At 38.7% G+C, this 13,635-nt stretch overlaps 1 protein-coding gene across 1 annotated transcript in view; it reads left to right on the forward strand.

Annotated features, from left to right (window-relative positions):
- The first annotated feature begins 1,803 nt into the window (after positions 1 to 1,803).
- nhsl2 (NHS like 2) overlaps positions 1,804 to 13,635 on the forward strand; it is a 134,404-nt gene continuing 122,572 nt past the window's right edge. Inside the window, exon 1 of the mRNA XM_023346608.1 lies at positions 1,804 to 2,441. Within this exon, the coding sequence (XP_023202376.1) occupies positions 2,147 to 2,441 (295 nt within the window). The 5' untranslated portion in view covers positions 1,804 to 2,146. The remainder of the gene's footprint in view (positions 2,442 to 13,635) is intronic.

Here is a 13,635-nt window from a genome sequence, read left to right on the forward strand (position 1 = left end):
TGGAGTGAGACTCGAAATTATAATATTGTTAGCTAATTTTAAAAAAAAGTGACTAAACGATATAGTTTATTCTCTTCTTAATGACATTTCACAATTACTCAGGAACACTTTGGTAGGACTGGGTTATGCCTTGAGAACTGCATGCTACAGATTTAGCGCGGCGTATCAAACATGCTATCAAAGAAAGCGACATGTTCAGCGCAGTAATTTATTTAATTCATTCTATTGGAAAAAGTCCGGTGCTTTTATTTCACTGACATTCGTGCTGATTTAGGTAATTACAGCCTCCAGCCGATGTACTCGGTTTCTCAGTAAATTACACTGCAAAAACACAAAATCTTACCAAGTACTCTTGGTCAAGTTTCTAGTGCAAATATCTTAATAGACTTACGATAAGACAAAACTAACTGACAAGTAACTTTTTAGCGAGACACAGGAGCTTGTTTTAAGTCAGTTCCTTAATACTGATGAAAAAGTACAAGTTTCACTAGCAGATTATTTCACTTATAACTAGTACTACTCTACTTTTTCTAACTCATTTCTTCCTTCCACTCAACTTTCCGTCAATATAATTGAATACAGTATTCAGTTGGCAGCCAGCTTCTACAGCAATGATCTTTTGTGTGCTGGCCTAAGGCAGAGGGTAACTAAGCTGCTGCTTAGGGTTCAGTTGCCTCCCATAAATGCTTGAATTTTAACATCCATCCATTTTCTTACGCCCTTGTCCCTAGTGGGGTCGGGAGGTGCTGGTGTCTATCTCCAGCTAACGTTCCGGGCGAGAGGCGGGGTTCATCCTGGACAGGTCGCCAGTCTGTCGCAGGGCAAGAATTGTAACATATTTAAGTAAATTTCTATATTGTTTATTGCGAACATTAGCATTAAATTAGTTCCGTCAGCTTCCACGTTGATGAAAGATTCTTACTTGTTGAAAATTTAAACCTAAGATTGAAAGGGATTGGGAAGTTTACTTTGTAAAAGTGAAAAGAAAAAAAAAATCCTCATTGTTTTATTGTTTTGTGTTGCCATAGTTACACTCTGATGCTATGAATTTAATCTTTGTGTGTGAGCTTTGGCTTCTGCCCAAACAGCTCTTACCAATTAGTAACCAGTAACATGTGAAGCACTGCTAGTTCTGATGACGTTCTTAAACAGGAAGTTGGGCCCCGAAATCCGATTCTGCCCAGGGCACCACACAATCTTTTGCCGGCCCTGCTTACTGTCCTTTTTTTTGGTTGCTTTTTTTACACGCTGAGTTCTGATGGAAAGTTGAATTCTTTCAGCATGTAGCACATGATTTTTTTTCTTGTTTCCTATGGAGTTATGTAAGCCCAATGAAAGTGTGAGGAGCAGCACCTCCAGCGTTTTACCCGAGCTGCTCCGTCCATCCACCCACCCATCCCGTCCTCATCCATCCTCCGCTCTCCACCTCTTTCGCCTCCTCAGCTCCCTTATCCCCCCCCCCCCTTCTCTGGGAAACTGTTGCGCTCTGAGTAAAGACGGCCTTAACTAGATCTGATCGCTGGATGGGCGCCTTCAAAATAAAAGCACGAATGAAACACAGGCTAAAAATGCCAAAGGGAACTGGGGAGCGCTCGGAAGCGTTGCTAAAAATGCGCATGTTTTCAAAACATATTAAAGGGGAAATCATTACGTCTACATATTGAAACCGATGAATAGGTCGTTATAAAGTTCTAATATCTAAATTTCGAGAAATTGTTTGACTTCGCGGCAAGGAAATGTAAGGTTTTAGCTTAAATCTTGTGTAGTTAAGGATTTATTTTTCTTTACACATCGAAATACACATTTTAAATTTCCAAAGGCCCATTTTTAAACACTGATTTTGAAGTTTGAGCCGGATGTCTTTCATCTTAGATTCTGTCCAACATTCCGAGCAGCAGCTGAGACTCTCCTCCACATACACACACACGCACATTTACAAATCTGACTCCTAGTCCAAAACAATGAGTGCGCACGACGCACAGCCTGCTCCAAACCTCTCCAACAAATGCGGACTTTTCCCTCCAGGGCCGTCCGTAGCATGCGTCTCAAGGAGAAGGACCACGGGAGTATAACTTGACAATTATCGGAGTTTTTGTTTGTCCTTCTTCTCCTCTTTTATGAGTGTGTATGAGTCTGTGGAGAAACTATGCCGTTCTGCAAGCGCACCATTCTCCCCAAAGATGTGTGCAAGGCCGACGGCGGCGGCGGCGGCGGCGGGAGGCTGCCGGCGGAGGTGTTCGGGGAGCTGGCGGACGTATGCGGCACGTCCCTGTGCTCGGTGCTGCGGCAGCTCTCGGATCTGTCCCGGCACTCGGTGAGCATCCTGGAGGAGCTGGAAGGGGAGCTGGTGTCCGTGTGCCGCCGCTCCGGCGCGCTGGAGGGCAGACTGGTCCTGTTGCAGAGGCACGTCGCCGAGCTGCTCAGCAAGCCCCCGCCAAGAGGTAAGAGGAAATGAAAAGAAGAAGAAAAAAAACAAAACATCAAAGTGCAAGAGGTCAAGAAAAAAAAAAAAAAACTCACCTGGAGTAAGTGTGCGGCTCCCAGCTGCTTGGTTGTCACGCTCAACGCCACGCTTGAGTTTAGTGTCATTTTTGCAAGTTTCTATTCAGCCTCCGCACATCCTCAAAAAGTGGTAAAAAGTATCATATTCATGTATGTAAATGTACGACATATTAAATTCATTCAACATAAATGAGTTGAGCTTAAATACAATTCAGTTTGGTTGTGGCAGGACTATTTAATCTCATACATTGTTTGTAGTCTTATTTTTTTTTTCTCACAGGACTTTACATTTAGGCCAAAATTTGAAGCTTACGCAAATATTTACCGTGTTCTGTTACTAGAAACCAGCTGCTATAGTCTTGCTAGCGAGCTAGCTTTAGCCTCGCTAGCTCGGGAAAAGCTAGTTAGCTTTTTTACGTCCATCATGGTTAATTGCAAATTTATTGCCATTTGGCTGGACAATGTTCATTTTAGCTAAAATGCTCACTTCTGTTGACAACCCGTTTGATATTTTTATTTGCAATTTCTTTTTTGTCCATTGCTGTTGTGATACCAGTCTTAAATTCTATTAATAATAGTCTTAAAAAGTCTTATAGTTGAGCGGTGAAACCCTGTTGTTAAAGAAAAGAAGTTGTACTTTTGTGTTCAGTTGCTTTTAAATTTCTATTTAAAACGGAAACAGGATATTGATTAAAATCTCACATGAAACTTGAGTTTACGTGACGTAAAATTAGAGATTAGAGAAAAAAATCTACATGGGTCAAAATCTGCATGCAAGCTCCTTCTTTCTTATGAGTGCAACATGACTTTTACTCATGAACTTGCTGGTTTCCAGGATGCTCCTGAATGCAGCACGTGGGTGTGGAGAGAAAAATGTGAACTTGTGAGCTGAAGTGCAGGGATGTTTTGCGTGCTTTTGTCGTTTTTGTTACCTTACCTGTCACACGTGTTCCCTCCCGGTCTGGTGTAATGTTTTGTTTAGTTTTTATGTTTTCATTCCAAAGCTCTGCCGATGTCATAGCCCAGCTGTAGTATTAAAAATGAGTCATCTACAGACTCAGCTTACAGCGACTCATAAAAGTGATTTCATTTGCATGTTTGTAGGATGCATGTGTGAAGTTTCTCATGAAGCGTACCAGTGTTCTCCTTTAAATCTGAGTTTTTTGTGTCCTTTTCTGAAAGCCTCAGAAAACAGCACAGTGGGGCTGGATACCTTGCAGTGTCAGAAGCAGATTTGCCCTTCAAAAGAAGGAAACCAGGATATTTCAATTGTTTTACAGTTGATTTTGATGACAATCTTGCATCAGGTTTAGGCAGCAAGAGAAATAATAGTAATAATAGTAAAATCTGCAATAATACTCTTACAATTTTGAGACGTAAAGCACTAATTGTAGCTAAATTAGTGCACAATTTCAGCATGTTCCTTCTGTGCGCATGTAATTGTGTGATTGCACTTTCTTACTTGTCTAATTTATTAGGCACACCTTGCTAGTACAGGGTTGGACCCAACGTTTGCCTTCAGAACTGGTTTAAATCTTGGCAGTGTTGATTTAACGAGGCGGGCAAAAACAGTTCCAAGAGATTTTAGCTCATGTTGACAGGACAGCATCACACAGTTTCAATTGTTTGTATAACTGATAAAGTTTATGTTGTCATGATTGCTCTGACTTTATCTCAAAGTATCACTCAGAAACTGAAAAGAGTTAATACTGACTGTAGACAGAGCAACCTTTTACCTAAAGTATGGCGCACTGACTGATAGAATAAATGCGAACATTTTTACATTTCTGCCTACCTGCTCACCAGTCTAGGATGTTCAAACTCAAAAGGCAAGTGATGTCAGTTCTTAAACGATGGGAAATAATTTATTCATTTCTTCGTCCTCCAGCTCTCCTTCACATGACCCCGAAATCACCATCTCTGTGATAAAACATAGTGATGGCAGCATGATTTATTATTATTATTATTTTTTTTTTCATATTAATGTGTTAGAATGATTCAGTGCTTCTCTCCTTTACAATTACAATATATTACTTTTTTTGGCCCGTATGCGTCCAATGAACTACATTCAAGTTTGTGGTTATAAAGTTGCATTGTAGTATTTTTCTAATCTGGCCATTGCTGCTCTACGCAATTTTGCTCTATTCTCATTTCCTTTCAGTGTTCTGTCTGGGCTTTCTCCCATTGGGCTGGATTTCAAAACCTGGCCAATCAGCGAACAGAAAATATCAATGATGACGTAGATTTTTTGAGATGACTGTTGATGTTATTTCAATATTTGAAAGCATGGACTGAACAACGACAGGCAGACTACAACTTTAAAGCAGTGCAGAAAATCTTTCACAACGTCTCCTGTTTGCTGATTGGCCCGGGTGAAATTCTGCAGGAGAAATCGTGCTTAATGGGAGGAAAGCCTAGATGAAGAGAGATGAGAATTGAGCAGATTTGCATAGAAAGGAAGTAGTGAACTTTATAGCGTTGAAAGTTGTCCGTGACATGTGCAATGTCACAGTCAAACTTTAGTGATTGTATAAAATTTAAAATGTCAACAGAGTCCACAGCAGTCGTTTCTCAATAGCCGAGACTCCAGACGCTCTGTACGAAGCAAAGCATAGAACAAGAGGCTGGTTTCTACCAGGCTAGTACTTTACGAGACTCTACAAGAAAGTAATTATTTTTGGATTGTATTGGGCCAAAAGCAGAAGAACTAGTAACTAGTAAGGCGCCGCCCAGATGGAATAATGGCAGATTTGCACCTTAGCATTAATCTCTGCACAGACTTCACACTGGTTTCCCTCCCCTGCTTACATGATGGGCCTCAAGAGTGACCAAAAGAGTGAAGCAAGAAGGCCGCTAACATGAGGCAGCCAGCAGTCTGTCTGTGTGTGAGAGTTAGTATGTATAGCATCACCAGACAGAAAGAGAAACACCCTTTAAACACAGACCAGATGCGGGGCTGGAAGGAGAGGAAGAAAGATATTTTTTTTAAAAAGAAAAAAAGGAAAGCAAGTCTTCCTTTAGCTGACTTCCCAAGGATCCGTGTGTGTAGGTGCTCCTCTCTGTGGTGCTGGGATGCATCATCTTAACTCCCAAAATTCTGCGTGGGTTCTTCCTGTACCGCTACCACGTGGGCAGAATCACACAGCTTAAACAATCAATACACGCATTGTGGGGCCTTCATCTTCACTGCATCTTTATTATTATTTTTTATTTCACCTCCTACTGTTTAAATAAAGATAGAAAACACTGATGCTGAAGTCGCTAACGTAACGAGGTGAAATGTTTTTGGTTGTTGTTGATTTTAACTCGACGGCTGGTATGAGATTGCCAAAATATGACAATATTTTAAGCAAAAGTTTAAACAAAAATGTTTTATTTAAAACTTACTGGTGCTGAAGTAATATAAACGATTAATTATTACGGTTTCAATGATGTTTCTATAACTTATTTTGACTTGGATACATTAACCGAATAGGAATAACAACTAAATAGGAAAAACAACTGGTATATATATATACATATATACTGTATGTATTTGCACAGATTATTGTAAGCTAATCTTTAATTGTGATCTGACATAAAAACGTGAAAACATAGCCTGTTTATGCTAGAGTTGACATTGGTGTTGCTTCTGGATGTATTTAGTGCTTTCTGCTTTGTGAGTCCGGTGCAGAAAGAAAACGGATAAAACAAAGCAGATTTGTAAATTTCCTCGCCTATTTTCTCTTTTTTTATGTGCGATAATGTTGAAACATTATACCGATTCTACTAGAATACACAATTAGTGTGCATAAGTGTGCATAATAAGGTTGTTTTTTGTAAAAGAGTACATACTTTGCGAATTTCTTTAATTTGCCTGACTAATCCCTGTCACTGCCACCTGCTTTCATGTTTGGCTAGCGTCTGGCACTTGGGGGATTTCAAATTTGCTAGCTTGAAACCAGCTAACATTCCTCCCCCCCCTTCATTCATGTGCAGAAAAATCACTCGCACGTGTGCCTTTCCGCGAGTAACAACCGCTGACATTCCCCCCGTCCACCTGCCAAAAAAAGGGAAACTAACACTGAAACACATGTTCCGGCCCCAGATGAGGGGATTTTTTCCACCCAGTTCGGAGTTTGTACAAGAGTCAGATCTCCCACGGCCTGTTTCCAGAAAACCGTTGCACAGAGGATCGAAGCCGGGTTCCTCTGCCCAAGGAGAGGAGGAAGGAGTCACACTGATACAGAGAGGATGTTGCTCTTGAGTTAAGGAAGGATGATATCAGGGGAGAAGGCGTGCATGTGTGGTACACTTTCCACTGGAAGTTGTCACTCAGAAGGGCCTGAACTTGAGGACTTTGTCCTCTGGAGCGTTCGCACACTGGACTTATTTCCTGCCACGTTCTGTTGGCTGCTGTTCACTATAAGGGGACAAAGTGTTCCAAGCATGTCGAAGAAAGCAGCAATGCATTCTTTTTGCAACATTTACTTTAATCAGATTTTTCAGATTGTATCTGTTCTACCTTGTTTTTATGGGCTCATATGATTAGATAGAATAGTGAAACATTGGAGTTATGTGCCTTTGCCAAAAACATTGCAGGGATCACTTACATCTGTCAAAAGGGTTTGTGTTTAGTAGCTATGAGCAATAAATATCTTACCTGCTGGATATAATTCCTTTTAATTGAGGTCATAGGTCCAAAGATAAGGTCACTCCATGTGAATCACCTTCCCCTGAGCTACAGTTCAAATCGTCTCAGTAACAAAATCTGTTGATATCTGAAGGTGGATGAAAGCTAGCAAAGTCTTGTTCTTGACCTACTTGTCTGGGCTAAGAAAAACAAAACTGACTGACCAACATGCAGCGGTTTGGAATTTAAAAATCTATGTTTAAAGGCTTTACATGTAATTAATATCATGTCTCTGGCAAATGGCTTTAGTGGTCTCTATCAATGTGTCTGCACATCTTTAAAAAGGTCTTATTTCAGGTACCTAAAATTAAGGCCTTAAACTTTCTTAAATTAATTTTGAAAGTAGTAAGTTGGCCTTAAAAACGTGGAGATTTCTGTCAGGCAAAAGCTTGAGTCACACTCAGACATCTTCCTTGCGTTCTGTGACTTGAGGTGGTTGAGGCTACCAATAACAACCTGCTAATGTGTCCTTGTTAGCTAGCTAGCTTTTTTGCATCTATCATGGTAAGTTCAAATTTATTGCCAGTTGACTAGACAACGTTCGCCTTTGCCAGTGGCTCACTTGTGCCACCCCAAAGCTTAGCATCTAGATTTGTTATTTGTTTGGTCTTTAATTTAATTCAAGGTGGCAATAAAAAAGATATTAAAAAGTCTTAAATTTGACTTGCTAAAATCTGCAGGAACTCTGGTTATATTTGGTAGAAATTCAGATTAGTTGTTCACATAGACCACAGCTATCGACTGTCAAGACCAACGTTGACTTCTACTATTTTAAAACAACTGTAGTCTAGAAAGTGTCACAGTGTCTAATGCTATCATTGCTTTTTATGCTTCTTCTAACCCTGGTCACATAGATGTCAATAATTATTCATTTAGGAAATGGACATGTGAAAGTACCTCTGCAAAATGTACGGACAAAGGAACATTTAAATCGTTACTGGTCCAAATAACTTCCTGTTACACACACAAAATGTGCATTTAAGCCCTTTAAATAGAAAAGTATGTATCTTAATGAAGAGTATTTAATTTACTGCTTTCCTTTTCCATCTGGTAAATACGCTGGCCAGTTCTGCATCATCGTTATGGATCATGAACCATTGTAAATAATCACAGACCTTCATGTAAATAAACCTCTGAAGTGAATGTGGCTTTTATAAACTCCTGGGACATTTTGTGGGATTTGAGTTTTTTCTTGGTACGACAATAGTAAATGTATTGCTTATCTGATTTGTAGCTAGATCTTAAACCAGAACCATGTTCAGAAAAATATGAACTATTGCTTTAAACTGAATGAAATGTGCTAGTAAAATATGACTAATTAGGATATTAAAAAAAACATACTTTGTGTTTTTGCTGTATAAAACTAAATACTCTCTGCTCTGTTAAAGGAAACTTTGAAAGCTTATTTCAATTCTTAGGTCTATATTGAGTTAAGGCTAGTTTCTATGTAATTAAGCTTTTATTTTACGCTTTTATTTTCGAGTAGCTAATGGGTCTAAAGTGTTTGTTGAGGCAACAAGAGCGAATCCTTCCTCCCTCTCCTCGTTCTCACGGGTACGTCATCCTAATTACTCAAATGTCTTCCCTCCAACTCTGAAAACTTTGGAAACAAAAGAAGCTCAAATGAAAACTTTAAATTAAACCGATATTCATTCGATTTTTCCTTATTTTCTTTAATCACGAATATAACTTTTGACGACTCAACTTCCCGGCTCAAGTTTTATAATCCCACACAAGTTGTTTTTTTGTTTTTTTTTAAATTTATCGTGAATCCAGGCCATGTACCTCAATATGTTTCCAGTGTCAGAATCTCTCCTCTTCTGCTCATCCTCCCCCACCATCGCTCTCTTCCTACAGGCGATGATTCAGAGGCTTTCTGACCAAGTTCCCTCCATCCACAGAGCACGAAGAAAGACTTTCATTTTCAGAGTCCACTCTCAATTTTTCAAGTCTTAACTTCACAGAGTTGCCAGAAGTGATTTGATTAGCAAGTTCAGAAAAAAATAGTTGGAACTCAGTATGATATTGATATACAAGGTAATTTTTTGATAGCAAAACAACGTTCCATGATTCTTTTATTCTATTCAGATGAAGCCATATATTGATTTGCTTCCTTATGATAAAATGCTCTTATTATAGTGCTCAGTGTTTATTAAAAACAAAAAGTTATTTATTTTTCCCCACAATATTGTCAAGATTTCTTAAATCAGCATCCAGACATGCAGAAAAAGTTCTGTAAGAACCTCAAAATGTTGCAAATATCACAAATACATATGCAAATAAAGCTCTAGAAGCTCATTTGTGCGTTTTTATGATTAAATTCTGATGCAGAAAATGTCGTCGCTGAGGTGAAGTTAGTGAATAATGACCCTCAGACGGAGATTGGGGGTCGGCTGCGCTCGTGTTCGTCTGCGTGTTTATACATGTGAGACAAAGTGCTGTTGTTCTCTGCAAAATGAACGCGAGTCACGGCTGAAGGTCAAAAAGTCGAGGAGAAGAAAACCAGCTTCCTGTCATGGTTCACAGTTTGGTCCTTTCTCTTTCACAAACTCATAAAAAAAAAAGTCCCAGATTCATCATTTACATTCATGCACATAGTAGAAGCTTCTGATAATCAATAAACCTAATGCTGCATCACCTGAAAGGACAGATGTTGGTTCAACAAAACAAGCACATTTTTTTCTTGATCATAAATTCGAAATTATTGCGAGAAATGATAATATCGATGTTTTGAGACCATTTTCAATAAATATGATACTACAAACAAATGAATTCTTTAAAGATAATCTCATAGTGGATGCAAAGTGAGACACTTTCATCTCCCCAAGTTGGTGTGGAACAAACGCTTTGCCATGTTTCCCATGTATAAAAGGCCAATAATGACATTTTTCACGTAGTCATGTCAACCAGTCATTAAAGGCATGTTTTCTTTTTTTTTTTTTTTTTACATTCTCGAGTCTCACTATCTTCTAGGATGTTTAGACAACAGTGGGCTTAAAACGGTTAAAATAACATTAATTTAAGTTAGTTTCATTGTGGGTGTGGCTTAAAAACCATAGACCGTCACTTCAAACTGTGTGAAAATGTGTCTGAAGAGTTAATTTAAAATAAAAACAGCAACGCTGTCTGCAAGAGACAGGAACACCGTAAAAAAAATAAATAAACTTTGTCGATATTTTGCTTATGTTGAAAAAACACTGAAGCCACAAGCCCCTTAAACTTGCGAGTAGTCGGCGATTTTACCAAGAGCTATGGATTCAACACTTGAATGTAAAATTTTCTAGGGCTTACGATTCAAGATCTTGGCAAATTCTCGCATTTCTTTGATGTTTGGAATCTAATACGTTATTGATACGCCTGTTGAGAATGTAAACATTTTTGTCCTGTCGTGAATTTAAAATCCCGCGCCGTCATCCCCCTACTACTTCCTGTCAACTTCTTCGCCTTTTTCGCAAGTAGCAACATCTGGTCGTAGATCAAGTGACTTGCGGGATTTGAAGACCGTGTTTTTACAGAATTCAAAAGATTTTGATACGACCCAAAAAAACCCACATAAATACGGTGCAAAAACTTTTTAGCGTGAAATTGGAGGTGTTGTAAAAATTTGTTTGTTTGCATCAAGCTGATTTGTTTTCGTAATTTCAATTTGCGCAGCTTCTGGTTACCAAAGACGGAGCTCGAAGAAAGTCAGTTCACCTTGCTGTTGCTGATTGGTGAACAGGATGTTTCATTTACAGACTGATGTCCAATATTCTGTCTACTTCCTGTCCATTTTTTAACGTTTGTCTTGGGCTTTATCTTAGTAGCACAGGGAGAGGATTTTTTTGTTTCCAAAACTCTCCTCTGTGAAAAATAACAAAACGCCTCAGGACTTACAAACCGTGAAGCCAGAGCGCGGGAACAGACTCTTTGTTGCGGTTTTGTGTGAACACAGCAAGCTTTCTGCCCGTGTGGGTTGGCTTCCCGCTGTTCTCACGTTGAAGATCTCCTGTTTAATCTGAGGGCACGGATCAGGGGACGGTGTTTAAACCGTCGCCTATAGAGCTGATCCCAATCACAGAGAAGAGAGTCTGATGATGTCTCAGATATTCAGACTGCATGACGGCAGCAGCATGTTGACACACAGGATGTAGGCAAATCACAATGTGAGGGAGTTTCATTGTTGCCGGGAAATCCGCAATGTTGGACAACACTGGATCATGTTGTCCAACGAGAGCGCAGAGTGGCTGGTGCCACTCTGGATATGAAATAGCCTTTTACATTAAGAAACATGCAATATTATTCATATTATTTGGTAACAGGACTGTCGCAATAAGTCAATTAATTGCATGATCAATTAAAATGTGCTCAGTAATTTCCATTTCCATATCAAAATCTGGATTACAAAAATCTTCAGTCTGGTATATTAGTCTCAACTTTTTTATCTTGCCGAGACATAATGATTAATTTTATTTGTTGTTTCTATTGTTTTATTTATTTTGGACATTTAAAATGGCTTCCAGCTCCAGTGACAAATGTTCATTGGAATTTAGAGTTTATAAATTTTTGAGAATGTGTTCTCGCGTTATTATACCATTACAGTAATATTACGTGAAACAACTTCTGGGACAGTTTATCGTCTAGCAAAAATAGTTTTTTGGCTCATTTGGTAGTAGCATTATTTCACATAAATTTGTAAAAATCCTTCATTTTGAAGTCATTGTTGGTGAACATATGAAGAAATTGCTTTTTATTTTAAAAACAAAATTACATATGGTGCTATTGTTGGTACCCCACACAATCCCTTTAACACCAATGAACCTGACGCATTTTTAAAAATATATTTCTCCACGATTTGAAAATTAGCAATCAATGGCTGTCTGTCTCTGCAAAGTGCAACATATTCAAGTCATCTAGTCCCCATGACAACCGCTAGATGCCATCTTCATGGTGACTGCTAGTTTGGCGTGCATCTCAGGAAAATATCAGCTTTTTCTGTCCTAAAAATTACAAACATGAACATGAGTAGAAACTGCAACTTGAGGCTGTTTATAAGGTCAAATGCCACGGTGCTCTGCTGGACCTGTCGTCTACAAGTCCAACAGACTCCAGCTGACTACTTTTTAATGCTAGACAATCCCTGTCTAACGCAAAAAACAATGTCCAACAATTATAGAGTTTCACAGGAGTGAATGATGGTTGTTCTGACCTAACAGATGCATCATGTGACGCCTCTGTGCAACATATAATGGTTACATTGGTGAGTTTTTCTCTCTCTGAGCACAAAGGGTTGGCTGTCGACAGCGATACGTCAGCCAAGGCGTTCTGTAATGGTGGAGGCAATCACTTCCAGGTGTCGGACAGAAAGCACACCACGTCTGGCGGAGGATATTTCACTCGCTCACGGGAACAACACATTTTACTGTAGTGAGGCACTAAAGTGTATTTTTATTAGAATTTGGATGCGTAACAAGTCAAAAACAAGGTGATCTTCTTCTCCTAATTTTAAGTCATGCTACAAAACGCTGTCAGGATGTAAAGAAAATAATTTATTAGAAATAAGCCATAGCTTTTAGTTTTTTTTTGTTTTGTTTTTTTTTACCAGTTTTTATTTGTTTTTATTTTTAAAATCTGCTCTCACCTGTACAAAACCCTGAACTCAACGGAAATGTTTGCTGAAAATGAAGACCATTTCAAAAACCACAGAAATGTGTAAAATATGTGAAATTGAGTGCAGTTTGCCATTTGTGCCACCAGGTGTCAGGATTTTTTCCTTTTTTTAACGAGTGTTCTGCTTGCTTTCAATATGAATCTCATTAGTTTTACTTTTTACTTTATTTTTTTTTGTTGTTTTTATAAAACTTGTTTTAACTAGATGAAAACACATTGAGATCAAGAGCTCTTTCACAATGACCAAGGAAGGAAGCGGCGCAAAAATAACAAAAACAGACATCTAAAATATGTAAAATGTGAACAATTTGACAAAAAAGTGACATAGTTGTGACTTGTGCTGTTTTTACAAATGTTTATCATGGGTTTCATTCAACATTTCACAAATTTGTCTGGTGGCAAATGACAGATTTCATAAATGAATACATAGATTCATAACTTACCTTAATTTTCCGCCAAATATAAATCCATTTTTTGTTGCAGTTTTGCTAAAATGTTTTAAATGAAATTTTATTTAGTCTACAGTGTATTAATACAGAATAAGGCCACATCAGCTAAAACAAAGACACATAGAAATCAATGTATTGTAGTTGGACACATCAGAAAATCCACAGCTTGGAATATCAGAACAATAATAATTCCACACTATCTGCTGTAATAAAAGAACAAATAGTGAAGTACAGTAAGAGAACAAGCATTAAAGCCAGTTTGGAGAAACGGTTTGGATCTACAGCTAATGATCCTAAACTTCTCTGTAAGTGGACGTTTGCATGTTCTTGGCGCTCAGCAGGAGCATCCCCCAGCTGGAGCGC

This window comes from Xiphophorus maculatus, chromosome 14 (assembly GCF_002775205.1).
Source record: "Xiphophorus maculatus strain JP 163 A chromosome 14, X_maculatus-5.0-male, whole genome shotgun sequence".
Lineage (NCBI taxonomy): Eukaryota > Metazoa > Chordata > Actinopteri > Cyprinodontiformes > Poeciliidae > Xiphophorus > Xiphophorus maculatus.